Source organism: Eurosta solidaginis, chromosome 2 (genome assembly GCF_040869045.1).
Source record: "Eurosta solidaginis isolate ZX-2024a chromosome 2, ASM4086904v1, whole genome shotgun sequence".
Lineage (NCBI taxonomy): Eukaryota > Metazoa > Arthropoda > Insecta > Diptera > Tephritidae > Eurosta > Eurosta solidaginis.
Genome location: NC_090320.1, coordinates 196,214,610 through 196,229,139, shown reverse-complemented (window position 1 = coordinate 196,229,139; position 14,530 = coordinate 196,214,610). Strand labels below are relative to the sequence as shown.

Here is a 14,530-nt window from a genome sequence, read left to right as displayed (position 1 = left end):
GGTCAGCATAATTTGACAACCAAGGAACTGGAAAAGATATTAGATGAATAGACAGACAGTGAGGATGGCCTTGATTTTTCTGATGATGACAATATTACTGATCCGACGTATAATATCGAGCCTAACTATCATGACACTTCTGAGGAAGAACTAAACTTACCACTTGATTTGGAAAATGATGTTCCGGATACTACCACTCTAGCAAAATCCGCTGAAACCATTTCTTATGCAACACATTTAAATTCAGCCTCCGCTGTGCTAACCGATATACCCGAAGCACCTCAGTGGACCTCTAATCGAATACCCAGGAGCAATATTACATGGAAATCCAAACACCTGAAGTTGAATGCCGACCAACTATGTTTTCGTGGATCCGATAAGCTACCGCCGGAGATACTTTGCTTGGATACTCCATTTGAGGTTTTTTCCTGTCCTTTCACTGAGGATTTTATCAATATAATCAAGAATCAGACTAATTTGTACTCCGAGCAGAGAGATTCTGGTAAGCCGGTAAATGTAACTGCTCAAGAAATACGTCAATTTATTGGCATTGCATATTATATATTGATTGTAAGTATGCCCAATGTAAAAATGTATTGGTCTGAAAATATTAGCTTCGAGCCGATAAGAGAGACAATGAATTCAAAACCATTTGAATTGCTTCGACAGTTATTACACTTCAACGACAATAGTAAAATGGTTCCATATGAACAAATGGGTTCTGATCTATTGTAAACAGTATTTACCCGATAAGCCCCATAAATGGGGATTTAAACTGTTTGTTATATGTGGTGTATCTGGGTATGGATATAAGTTCGAAATGTATAGTGGAAAGGAAAACATATGTGCATCCGGCGAGCCTGATTTAGGAGCATCATCCAATGTAGTTGTCCGCCTTGTCCGTGATGTGCCCATCAATGAGAACTATTTGTTATTTTTCGATAATTATTACATCTCTATTCCGCTTATTGAATAATTGTCGAAGCGAGGAGTTTTGGCTCTAGGAACAATAAGAAAACCCGTATTCCCAACTGCAAGCTACCTGATGATAAAGTTTTAAAAAAAGAACCCCGCGGAACGTCAATAGAATACATGGGAAACTGCAATGTAGTTGGCGTAGCTGTTGTAGCTTGGAGAGATAATAAAATCGTTACTCTGGCATCAAATTTTGCTGGAGAGCACTCAACATCTGTAGTACGAAGGTGGGATAAGTCAGCAAATCAATATGTGTCTATTGAACGTCCTTTTGTCGTAGCAGAATATAATCCGCATATGGGGGTGTTGACCTTTTAGCCTCTGTTATGGGTCACTACAAAATTAAACTACATAGTAAGCATTGGTATATATGAGTCTTTTACCACTTCCTGGACGTTGCAATGTCTTGGTTTTTATACCGGAGAATTATTGCTGAAAAACCTAGTACCAGTAAAGTCCTAAACTCTGCGGAATTCAGAGTAGCTATAGCAGAGACACTATGCAAATATCAGACAGTTAACCGTTTGAAACGTAAAAGTGATGTTGAATGTCTCATCGAAAATAAAAGGAAGAAAGGTCCGGCTCAACACGTTCCCCCGAAAGATGTGAAGTTGGACCAATACGGACACTGGCAGGTTTTGATGGATAAGCGAAAGAGGTGCAAATTTCCTGGCTGCAAAGGTTTTACACTAACAAGCTGTGAAAAATGCGGAGTAGGTTTGTGTTATAATAAACAAAATAACTGTTTTAAAAATTTCCACACATCTTGAGTTGGATTTTATTCATGTAGCACTATTGATGCCATTTTGCATTTCTGCAACAAACAGTTTTTTGTAAAAAATTAATAAAAAATAAAAAAAAAAATATTTTTATTGTTGATTTTATTAATAACAGCGTATTTACTAGCTAGTAAATATAAATTTAATAAAATTTAAAACCTGGCGCCGTAAAGGGTTAAGACATGGGCGAAGGGTAGACCCTTCCAAGTCTTGCAGTAACGTGCCATGGTTGACCGTATCAAAAGCTTTTTATAGGTATAGCGCTACGAGTATTGTTCTATGGTGGGGCTTCTGATTTAAACCACAATTTATCTGGGTGCTAATGGCATTCAGCGCGGTGGTAGTGCTATGGAGTTTTCTAAAGCCATGCTGCTGACAGGCTAGCTGCAAATTTGCTTTGAAGTGGGGGAGCAAAATGGCTTCAAGAGTCTTGGCTACTGGCGATAGGAGAGATATCGGGCGACATGACTCTCCTATGTTAGCTGGTTTCCCAGGCTTTAGTAGCGGTACCACCTTGGCCATTTTCCATTTTTCGGGTATGACAAAGGTGGAAATAGACAGGTTGAAGACATGTGCTAAATATTTGAAATCCGCTTTCCCTAGGCTTTTAAGCATCCACATGGCTATGCCGTCTGGGCCCACTGCTTTGGATGGTTTAGCATGACCGATGGCATCCTCAACCTCTTTGGCGGTGATGGTAATTGGTGACGCGCTGAACTTATGTTTACATGCGTGTCTGTTGGCCCTCCGTCTATTTTTGTCGACCGCAGAATGCATTATGTATTTTCGGCAGAAAGCGCTCGCGCATTTTTTCGCATCCGACAGCAATTTGTCGCCAAAGGCGATGGAAACTTTGTCATTGTGCCTAGACGGATTCGATAGTAAGAAGAGAAGAAGATAGAAAGTTTACCTACACCGGCAGAGAGGTACAACCGCTTAGGTGCTCCTCCCATTTCGCCCGCTTGTGTTCATCCACAAGCAATCTGATGCATTGGTTTATATCCCTTATTTGGGGGTCGCCGGAATCGAGTTGTCTTATAAGGTCACGTTATCTCGCTAAGCTGGCGGCCTCCGTCGGGAAGTGGGGCCGAATTTCGGGAATTCTACCGGCGGGAATGAAACAAGCCGAGGCGGATTCAATGACCATGCGGAAAGCACGCTCCCCTTGGCGGGCATCAGTTGGGATAGGGAGGGCAGCAAAGCAGCTGTCTGTAAAGGATTTGTATTCGTCCCACTTTCCTTTTTTAAAGTTAATGAAAGTGCGTTTTTCTGCTACGATGAAGTCGGCGGAACGCTCGAGCGAAATAAGTATAGGCAGGTGCTCGGATGCCAATGTTACCATCGGCTGCCAGTTGACGCAGTTTACGAGTTCTGTAACAGCTTCCTACCATACATGTGGGGGCGTCTCCGTTTATGGTACAGAACTTCGTTTCTTCTATTTGATCCGCTAACATCTCTCCCCTACTGTCCACCCGAAAGTTTGAATGCCACAGATCGTGATGGGCATTGAAATCGCCTAAGATAATGCGATTGTTTCCATTGAGTACGCCGCTGATTTCAGGGCGGTATCCACTGGGGCAACAGGTCACAGGAGGGATGTAGATTTTGATGATTTGTAGATTTGCATCCCCTGACCGGACAGATAATCCTTGACGTTCTAAGACACTGTCCCTGCGGTCGATGTCGGGATCAAATATATGATATTGCACAGTGTGGTGTATGATAAACGCGAGGCCGCATCCATTTCCGCTCTCGCGATCTTTCTGTGGACATTATACCCAGAACAGGTCTGCAATGCAGATCTTGCTGTGAGTTTAGTCTCTTGAATCGCAGCAATGCGGATGTTGTGCCGCTTCATGAAGTCTACTATCTCCGTGATCTTCCCAGGTAATCCATTAGAGTTTAACTGCAGAAGTGCATAGGGGGAGACGTCGTCACTCTGGGAGTAAGTGACGGGTGATTACGCCTGGGTTGTGGAAGGCCAGAACGCGATTGCTGTTTAGGCCCTGGGGCTAGACGTCCTTGGGTAGGCATTGGGGTACCCGGTGTATTTGGGTATGCGGCCTGGCAACATGGCGCAATGAAATCCGTCGGGGGTTGCCGTCGCGGAGACCATGATATCTAGGAAAGTGGCACCGTCCATGGCACGAGCGGCAATGGGCGGATGTCGCAAACATATATATTCTGTGCTGGCAAACGGTGCAAAGGGAGGTAGGGACTAAGAGTCTGTTTCCCTGACCTACACAATTGCTGCCGGAAAAAAGGGGGGAAGAAGAAGGGGGCAGGGGCTGATGATCGGCATTGCTCCCGACTCTACTACGGAGATTGTAGGTATGAGTGGGATCAGCCGTGTGAGTTGGTGGCGCCGTGGGGCGGGAGCAACAGCGGGTACTTGTTGTGGCTTGCAGAGTAGCGGGGCTGCTGGAAGGTATCGGGGGGGGGGGGGCGCTGAGGCGCAGACTAAGGGACGTCCTAGGACGTGAACAGCAAGGAGCGAAAAAACAATTTATAAAAGTTACGTGGAGGTCTGGTTTTGGGGTCTAGCCCAGAACAACCTTTCCGATGCAACCATCCCTTACACGAGACACACTGACAAGAGTATGACCGTCCTAAAAAGATTCTTTTCCGGCAGATGCAGCAAAACCATTTCTCCGGAGACGGACCCGGATTGGGTTCGATAGCTTCCCGGAGCAAGAGAATATGGAGCAGTCCCGCTGCAAGGAGCTGCTCGGAGGATGACAATTTGTGGGAGGGACGCAATAATTAAATGGGGTTACACTGAAATGGCAGTCCTTGGTCGGGAAAAATCCCGAGTCGCTCCGGTACATAGAACCGACGGCCTTGGGAAGCCGTTCAGACGTCATTCATATTTTTAAGTACCCCGAGGGTAGGGCAGAACTACTTTATAGAATTTTCTTTATCTGTGCCGATTCCCGCTTGACATATCTGTTTTGCGACATGCGTATCCCCAATTACCTTGTAGAGCTCCCAATATTAGCATATATTACTCTTCCCGGCTGATTGAACAGCTGTCCACTGCTCCCTGACGGGTATGAAAAAGTGAATGAACTAGTAAAGGTTGGCAGCCACGGTGTTTTTACCTCTTACTTAAATAAAGAGACAAATTTTGACCGATTCTAAGAAACCGATTCTAAGAAAGACGCATCAAATATACTTGGCCAGACTAAAACCAGAAAAGAACCGGAGTTAGAGGACACTCTCCGTTCGGCCTACACTAGAAAGAAATAGGTATAACCTTTAAAGACAGGAGCTGCAGGAGCTGTAAACCTAAATGTTCTAAGCAAACAGTTACACTAAAACTAGCACAGTATGCAGCAGTCTAATAAAAAATTGAATCCAAGAGAAGTGCCAAGTACTTGATCCCGGTCTCTCTGGCTTGGCAGCACACAAACCAACTAACCAACATCAGATATTGCACCAATAATCAGGCTTGCTCCTCGCTGCCTTGCTTCAACTCTCATATCGCAGATGGTAGTTACGATGGCCCCATACATTGTCATTGGCCATAATCCCTGAAGTCAGCTATAACTTTCCACTGTCGCTCTCCTTGAAGCAGTTATAACCTCCTCATTGCGGATATTAGACAGAAGAAAACTTGAATCTCCTTTCCGAACAGCACCCATGATTGCATCCCATCTGCCTCTCCATACACCAACAAATTATAACCCGCAGTCTTAACCATAAAACTTTGCTGTCGCTACTGTTGTGTGGCGGCTCCTGGGTGGGGAGTATATTCACTCGCTTGATGTGGACACCGCACGAATTAGCAGACTCAGCTTCCATGTGAGGATGGAGTACCCATTGTCGTTTTAATGCTCAACTGAATCAGAATAAAAATTGTGGAAACACGCGTGCTTCATATGCTGATGCTCTCACAGTTTTGGAATTTCTTATGGACATATATTGAGCCCTAATCTAAAATATACGTTTAGTGGAGATACAATTTTCAGGTAACAGACATTTAACAATATAAGAAATCCCCTCATATTTTTAATACGAGCTTGTTGTTGTTGTTGATGTAGCAATTAGGGAACTTTTCGAGGATTTTAGGGAGTGTTATCGATGTTGCTGGTTCTTTTTCGGATATAGATTCGGTAACCAGTACCATTAAGGCAGTAGCCCGACCATCTCGGGAACTATTTAATAAGACCAAATGGAGCCTTCTAGGCCAACCTGCCCCCACCCCCTAGCGCCATGAGGTACTTGGCGCCGCTGAGTTTGACAATTGGGTTGCGGAGACGATTAATTACGCTTATCAACCTATTGAATCTATGGGCCTGTCTCTGACTACGCGTAAACTTCTAATAACAGTACGGGTTTTAAACGTTTTTTTACCTTTACTAACGGCAACGAAATGCTACACCCTGTAATATTTACACAAATATAGTTGTGTATATAAACAAGTTTTTTTTGTATGTGCATTTCTTTACACTTTTGCACTGATGCACCATTCAACCAAAGTACGTTTGTCAGGTAGGAGTAAAGTTTTCACATTTTGCGCAAATATTTCTGTTTCTAAGGTTTCTGCCTTCAAGCAAATGTTGAGACTGAAGAAATGATTTGTAGTGTATAATAAAAAGAGGTGCATGTGATTTGACTTCCACGTATACATGAATGTACTTATCCTGTAGAAAGAATCAAAAGTGAAACTTTTTAGTTGATCTTATAACCAGTGATGTTGAATATATCAATCCCATGCAATGCTTTTTGCTATAGATACTTCACAAGTAGTTATTTGCTATTGAATATACTCCATGCCCTAAGAACTACATAGTCAAGGTCACCATATAGATATTATTGTAGTCCAAACGTTTCGTTTGAAAAATGGGCAAAACATCGCTAAAGATGGTCGATAAAGTAGTGAGCTGGAAATGTGTTGTATAATCATAGTTTCCTTGACTGCGATTTTGATTGCGTGCCAACTACACTTCTTAACCCATTTATCTATCAAGAGATATTTAGGCGCACTCATCCGACCGTAGTCTGCATATAAGTTTATACAACTTCAACTGAAAACAACGGGTTAGGTTCAGCATCTTCACTGGGCGCTTCATTGTTGCCCTCATTTAGTATGAGAGGGAAATGTTGTTCCTATTATCTGAGCACTTACTGGACATCGGTTACCAGGTCGTGGTTTCGTTTTTGAAAGAATATACTCAGCGCTTAAAACTTTTAGCCTGTCGATACATTTTTTGGTATAATTTACAGGCTTTTTTAATAGTGGAACAAGCCAATCGCACACATGTTTTTTTCATGAAACGGCATCTGTCTTTTCAACTTAACCTTGAACTCGTACACTCCTCTTGTTGCGTTTATCTCACAGCGGCTCTGCGGGCAGGGCACAAGGTTTCTTCACATCCAGTGGCTTCCTCGGCGGTAGTACAAAGTGCTCTAGACTTGTGCTTACTCAAAGGAGGTTTGAAAGCCAAGTAGGGTTGTCATTGGCAATCCGTATTGTTTGCAGATTTTCAAAATCCAGCTTTCATATTTTTTTTTTCGTTATACACAGAAACTTAGTTTCTGAGTTTTGTGGGAATATAGAAAAAATTGTGGTGCATATTTGAAGAACTAAGATAACCAAATCTTGTAGTGTTAAGGCAGATTTTTACCTTTTCGCCTTTAAATTTAAAAAGTAGTACGCCCAGTTTTACACTTTTCTCGAAGTGAATTCCACATTTGAAAAGCTTTTAAATTTCAAGTAAAAAATAATTCGGATTTTTCATTCATTTTTTAGTGTAGCTTGAGCAGAAGAGGGCGTGGATTTTAGTGACGATGGGAGAGTGATAAAAGTCGATTTTGTGATCACAAATAGTGCGCACATCTTAAACACTGGAGGCATGTCGCCAGTCTAACACAACCTGGTCGATTTGGTTACGTGTTTTTTGATCGAGACACATTCACGAAGCTTAAGGAATATTCAATCAATAAATTGAATTGAGTTACTAAGTTTGATACGAGTTTCGAAACTAAAAGTTCTTAAAGGAGAAGAAATAGACCCACCAATAGCTGAGTTCTTTCAGACATGTCGGTCGGTCTGTTTGAACTGAAACTATACCTTTTCCAACACTATTTTAGAAAATTCCAATGCACCTCAGAAAAGCTCAGACGTATATCATAAAAATATAAATGAAATTCGGATAATGACAAATAAAGTTCCGAAAAACGCAAATGTGTTTCAAAGGAGTATAATTAAAAATCTGAAAAACATAATTGTATTTCAGAAAAGTCGGAATGCCATTCAGAAAAGCTTAAAAGAAATTCAGAAAAACACAAGTATATTTCAGAAAACTCTAACCGTTATTTTCTGAAATATATTTGCGTTTTTCTGAACCTTATTTGGGGTTTTCTGAAATAAATTTGCGTTGATTTGAATTTTATTTGGGGTTTTTTGAAAGATATTTGAGTTTTTCTGAAAGATATTTGAGTTTTTCTGAAATACTTTTGGAAAAGTGTTGTTCATAATTTGTTGAGATATCTTGATGAAATTTGGTGTGTTTATATATTTGAGTGCTCAATGAAGTATTTATGGGACCGACTGGATCGGCCCACTAACGCATATATTTCACATACAACTTATTTTTCGGATAAGTGGGTATTTGTCATTACTTTTTTTTTGAGGCATCGCTGAAACGCTATAGAATTCAAACTGAATGTTGTTTTTGAGACGGAGATTCTAAAAGTATGACCAAAACTCAAAACTATCATCAATCAAAGTAGCGATACTTTTTTTTTGTCATTTTAAATATTGATAGTTTTTTGCTTATAGCTTTTTGAGGCAACTGAGTATTGAAATTTGGATTATGAACGATAATAGCCTATCAGGGACTACAAATACCTGTGCCAAATTCGATGTGCCCCTTTCAGTTTTGAAGGTAGAGGCAGAAAAGTGGAAGCACTTGGTTGCGTAAATTTTTTTCAGGAGCATGTTTTTTAATGGGCAAAGCTACAATTTTACTTTTATCACTTCATACCCGTTTGTTAGTTTTTTCTCTAAACCACAGTAGTATACCATTAATTGCCTCATCTTGGAATATTCACGCAAGGAAAGTTATTGATGTTTGTACATGGGGCAAATATACGAAATTTCCGACAAAAATTGGCAATAGTAAGAAAGTTAAGACAATTTTTTTTGTATTTTTTTAAACCATTTTTTATTTAAAAGTAAATGAAAATAAACACAAATTTGGTACAAAAATTAAAAAAAAATTAAATTTTTTTCTACACTTTTTACGATTGCAAATTTTTGGCGAAAATTTCGTATATTTGCCCCGTGTACAAACATCAATAACTTTCCTTGAGCAAATATTCCAAGATGAGGCAATTAATGGTATACTACTGTGGTTTAGAGAAAAAATTAACAAACGGGTATGAAATATATGACGGTTACTCGATTTCATATTTTGGCCGATATCTCTAAAACCGGGTTTCGGGTATCAACAAAATTTTACCTAAATATACCCCATATATGTATGTATATCCTCATAAAATTTCAACACAATCGGTTAATAAGTGTTTAAATAAGTAAAAAAACCTAAGGTTTTCCTGGTTTATATTTTTATCAATATCTCCAAAACCGGATTTCTGGTATTAAAACTTTTTTACCTTAACACACTTCGTTCATACTATCTATATGTGTTTAAAGTTTCAAAAGAATCGGTAGAAAGGTGTTTAAATAAATAATAAACTTTGCAGTAAAAAATATTTGGCGATTATTCGGTTTTATATTTTTACCGATATCTACAAAACCGGGTCTCGTGTACCAAAAAAATTTTACACAGCTAACAGCTGCATATATCTCCATATTTTGTTAAAATTTCGATAGATTCGGTACAGAAGTGTTGAAATAAATGTATATTTAACATTGCGACCTGAATTTATATATGTTTTGATCGATCTTTTGACTATATCTTTTTGGGGCATTATGTAAGACGCGATGCACTATAGCTCCAATTTACCCCTCAATGTTCCTAACAAAAAGATATTTGCGTGATACCATGTTTCAAAAAAAAATTTTCTTTTCTCCAAAAAAAACCAAAGTTTGGCGGATTCCCCCCACGTATATATGAATAATAATATATAATACAACTGATTGTTCATATATTATGCATTTTTCAAACTCTTTCAAATTATTGTTCAGATTCGTTATTGTATTTTTTTAGACGAAGGGAATTGTTGAGTTTATTTATTTATAAGAGCTTTTTTGGTCGTTCAATTTAAAGCAAAAACATTAGTTTCCTTTTTTTCTCCGACGCGTTTCGACACGTTATTGTGTCTTCTTCAGATTCATTCATGAAAATCCAGAGTTCTTCAGCACAGCCGAAGACAGTCCCGTTCTTACTTGTTATGCTAAAAACTGGTGTGGGGTATGACCGCGTTTCGGACGCCGGTGAAGTCCATCTGTCTCAATAGATTAGGTGAGGCTTCATCATGGAGGTTTAACTTATTTACGAGTTTTTACAAATTATTACTAATCACGTACATTGGTTTGCTCTCGACACATTTAACCAGATAAAGGAAGACTATTGGAGTAGTTGGGGACGTTTTCCACTAGCAAACGGTAAACCCTTTCAGTATGATTATTTCATTCTCTGACAATTGGTCACACCACGCTTTCTTACCTAAATATTTTGACATGGGACGTGGGCATTAAGGATTAAAAAATTACTCACTTATTGGAATTTATTTGATTTCAAAACTTAACATTTTAAAATTTTACTAGCCACGTACGTTCTATTAACCTTAGTATATTATATTAATCCGAACAATATGTGCATTATTTCCCAATTAAATCGCTTTCATAAGGACGCAAATCGATATCATGAGGACATTTTCGGCATAACGCTCCGCACAGCAGAAATACACACAAAATCGAGAGCCACAGCGCGCATACGAATGGCATCGCAACCATAAACGAGGATAACGAGGAATGGAGTAAAATGCAATAATGCTAAAAACAAATTGTGAATACAAAATTTATTAAAAAAACTATTTTGGCAAGAAACGTGAAAACCAAAACTTTAAAAAAATTTCAGCAAATCAAATTTACTAAATCAAAATAAATTGGCATTTGTCTAATCAAACAGCTTTGTATTATAGGCATTTAAATATTTATGCATGTATGTATGTATTTATTTATGTATGTATGCTGATGACGCCAATTGCATACAATCAAGAGCAATTCTATGAAAATATCTAAATATTCTCACCTTTCACCTCGTATGAAAGTAGGCATGTTATATGTGCACATACGTCAATATTCTAAATCTGTCTATACTTTCGGTACTTAATTGATTAATTCATTGTAATGTATATTTAGTTTGATTAAAATTTATTGTTGTGAGGAAAATTTGATAATTATATCAAATATTATTCTACTACATGTACCTACAAACACGCACACACACACACACACACACACTAAACATCAAACAAAAAACATACAAACATATTTACTTTTACCTCTGACTTAAGCTTTGCCATTCCACTAAACAAATAAATATATTTAAATTATAATTGTACTTAATCAATTTTATTGTTAGTCATATCTATTGTATTGAAACGATTACAAAATGATGAATAAAATACAATCTTCATAGAAAGTGCCTGTGAGTTGAATTTTGAAGGGTACCCTGCAAAAAATGCTATTAGTCTAGGATGAATCCGAGATGAGTGTCAAAGCAATATGCGACTATAGCTAGCTTTTATCTTTTTATATGGGTTAGAGTGGTCCCTTTCGTTTGAACATGTGCTATGGAGAGACTAATTGTACCTGTTTATGCCTGAACGGGTAGTGTCGGACGGGTCCTCTTATACCCCCACGGGTACTTATGGATAGATCATTTTTCCACTCGCCTTTATAACCTTACGGATAAAGTTCGACACGTCCTCTTTTCACCCCTACGTGAAATGTCGGGGAGGTCACTTTTGTATCGCTAGGGATTCTGTCGGGCGGGTGCTTCTTGAACCCCTTCTGCAAGTGTCGGACAAGTCTTCCTTATACACCGATGTATAGGTAAAACAATTCCTCCTTTTACCCCTGCGAGAGTTTTTACAGGTTTTATAATTTTTTTAAACTCTAATACAATATTTTAAATTTTTTTCCCTGATAGGCATAGTAGAAAAATGAAACAAATACTATAGACCATATGGTCCTGGTATTTCCGGTTCGGTATAGGACTCCGCAGTTTTCTTAAATCATTTGTTTCAGTTCCATTAAATTCTTTATTTTACCGAATTCGGTGCCGTTTTTTACTTTTCCTTAAAATTGGCTACATAAATTTCAAAATGACTAATCCCAACTGTACCCAAAGGAGAGTATAGGGATTTATTATGCCCCAATGTAGACAAAAGTGATTAGTCGCAGACCACTGTCTTTAGGATCAATCGCATGCTCTTTTGCAGGGTACTAAGTGAGGGAGTAATTTTTGGGTCGGTTGCGGGAAATGTGATAATTTTGAGCTTCCATAAACATACCAAAATATCCTTTACAGTTATGCATACGTATGTAGGTAAGTTCTGCTTAATATGTTTCTTAATTGAGTCAAATGTTCAAAGCAATCGAAGCGAATTAAAACCAGTTACAATAATATATGGTTCTGTAGATAATAATTCAAAATTTGCGATCAATTCGAGGTGAATACAATTTTGTTTATAGACCGTGTATAATATTCTGGGTATTTATAATTAGGCGTTTCCCACAGTATTGCCATCTATTTTGAATTATTAAACAATTAAATGATGTACAGAGATATGTCGCCTAACGTGCAACTCTTTTGGGTCGACACCTCCCTTAGGTGTACATTTTTTTCCGACCCATCTTTAAGTAAAATTTTCGAAACGAATCGCACCCTGTGGCTTGCAAATTGACTTAAATGGACGGAATTGTGAGGTATTCTTTTTTTAAGTTTTTTCTTCTGACAACAGTAGTAACAAATCAATCAAAAACCTCAGCTAATGCTAATGCGGACCCCCGTTTACATTGATTGATTTTCCAATCATTTACTGCAAATTGAATCATATAAAGGGGCGTGCGATAATTGCATGCAACAAGGTTGTTAAGCTTTTGAATCAACTAATTTTTTTGATTTTTGATACATCGCGTTTGTTTACATTTGGGCAGTCATAAAAACCAGTTTATTCAATTTGGGCGACTTTTGTATTTTAAGCTTTCATGATCTATACATATGTACATATGTATGTATAATAAAACTCTAACAGGTCGATAAGAGGGGTCGTTTTTAACACCCCGAACAAAAAATTGTTCACTGGAGAAAAATGCCGCCCTTTTTTCTGAATTCTATACGAATAATTTAAAAAAATCCATAACGATACTATGTACAGTCGAAATAGAAATGTTTTCATTTGTTCACCATCTAAATATGAGAGAATAATTACACAACGTTAATTTTTATATTTAAATAAATCTTGAAAGTTGACAAGTTGATTCAAGATTAATGCTCAAGAAGTGTAAGAAGCGATGAATCCTTTTGTATTTCATATAGTTCTAATTATAAACAAAATCAACAAATAAAATAATGCATGCATCATTCGACTACAATATTCAAACATGTATTAGGAAATTAAAGTTTCTATGAACATACAAGATAATTGCTAACTTATTATGGGATGTGATACATCTTATGAAACGCAAACAGTAGAGGAGTTGTACAGTGCTTGGATTGTATTAAAGAAAGAAGCTGTTTCGGGCGTACTTTCTACCGCATGGAGCCCAACCAAATTCGTTGAATGACCTGCACACGGAGCGTGTTCCGTTAGATCATTGATTTCTTTGATTCCTGCCCATAAACCTGAATAAATTTCTGATACATTCCGTACGTTATAGTATGAATGACTTCGACAATCTGCAATATTAAGATCCAGAAATTCGAGAACTGATATTACAGCAATAAATAAATCTTCAGCTTTGTGTCCTGTATTTTCATCATCAGCAATTTTTCAGCAGGCGTTACATTTTTTTTGTCCCCTCACCAGGGTAGGCACCTTGTCGTTGGTGTGAGTGCTTAGCCGAACTCTAAAGCGCCCGACTATGAGGCGGAGCTGTTTAGGACACACATCTACGCCGTTTCGCCTCATAGGAGGGCGGCGGGTTGTCGGTGACCAAGAACTGCCAACCCCCTAATCCAGGGTGTTATGCGGACCGTTCCTATTTGACGATTTGCAGCCAGGCGATAAATTCAGCCATATTCGAACGGAGCCTTCCCGATACCGGGCCAACTCGGGATGTATTTGTGGCCTTACCACAGTAAGGGGCGCTGCTTTGACAGACAGTTCTTTCCCCTATATAATACTGGACCGCTGAGCCCGCCTTGTCGGGCAGGTGGTCGTACGACCAAGATGAACGACTCATTGCCTGATTGTAATAAGGACGATGATAAGAGGAGGACTGAGTCGCAAGCAAAGGACGACAAATACGCATTAAGCGATGCGTCGGACTCGTGGAGCGAGAGTAGTGCTGATTCAATGAACTCCGTGTTGGAGAAGCACACAAATGGAAACGGAGTAGAAGAGTGGAGAAGGGTACGGAGATGAGGAAGTAAAAGAGCTCTCTCACAGTACCGTGCAGCACTAAGAATTGTACAACGCTTGGGAGCAGTGGTCGACCCAACAGAAGTGGAGATCGAGCGCTTGGGATGGGCCCATGAGGCGGTGTAAGTAGGTCGAAGGCAGTTCGTCCCGATCAGACTAATCTCTCGATCTAAACACTGCCAGCCTTTCCAAATGAACCACTTTCATTT

The 14,530-nt window shown here is 39.0% G+C and overlaps 1 protein-coding gene across 3 annotated transcripts in view; it reads left to right on the top strand.

Annotated features, from left to right (window-relative positions):
* The window catches only part of LOC137240473 (nitric oxide synthase-like), a 336,236-nt gene extending 324,862 nt beyond the window's left edge, over positions 1-11,374 (top strand). For all 3 annotated transcript variants that reach the window (XM_067766786.1, XM_067766785.1, XM_067766787.1), the window contains exon 19: positions 10,578-11,374. In XM_067766786.1, coding sequence (XP_067622887.1) covers positions 10,578-10,685 — 108 coding nt within the window. In that variant the 3' untranslated portion in view covers positions 10,686-11,374. The remainder of the gene's footprint in view (positions 1-10,577) is intronic.
* The last annotated feature ends 3,156 nt before the right edge of the window (positions 11,375-14,530 follow it).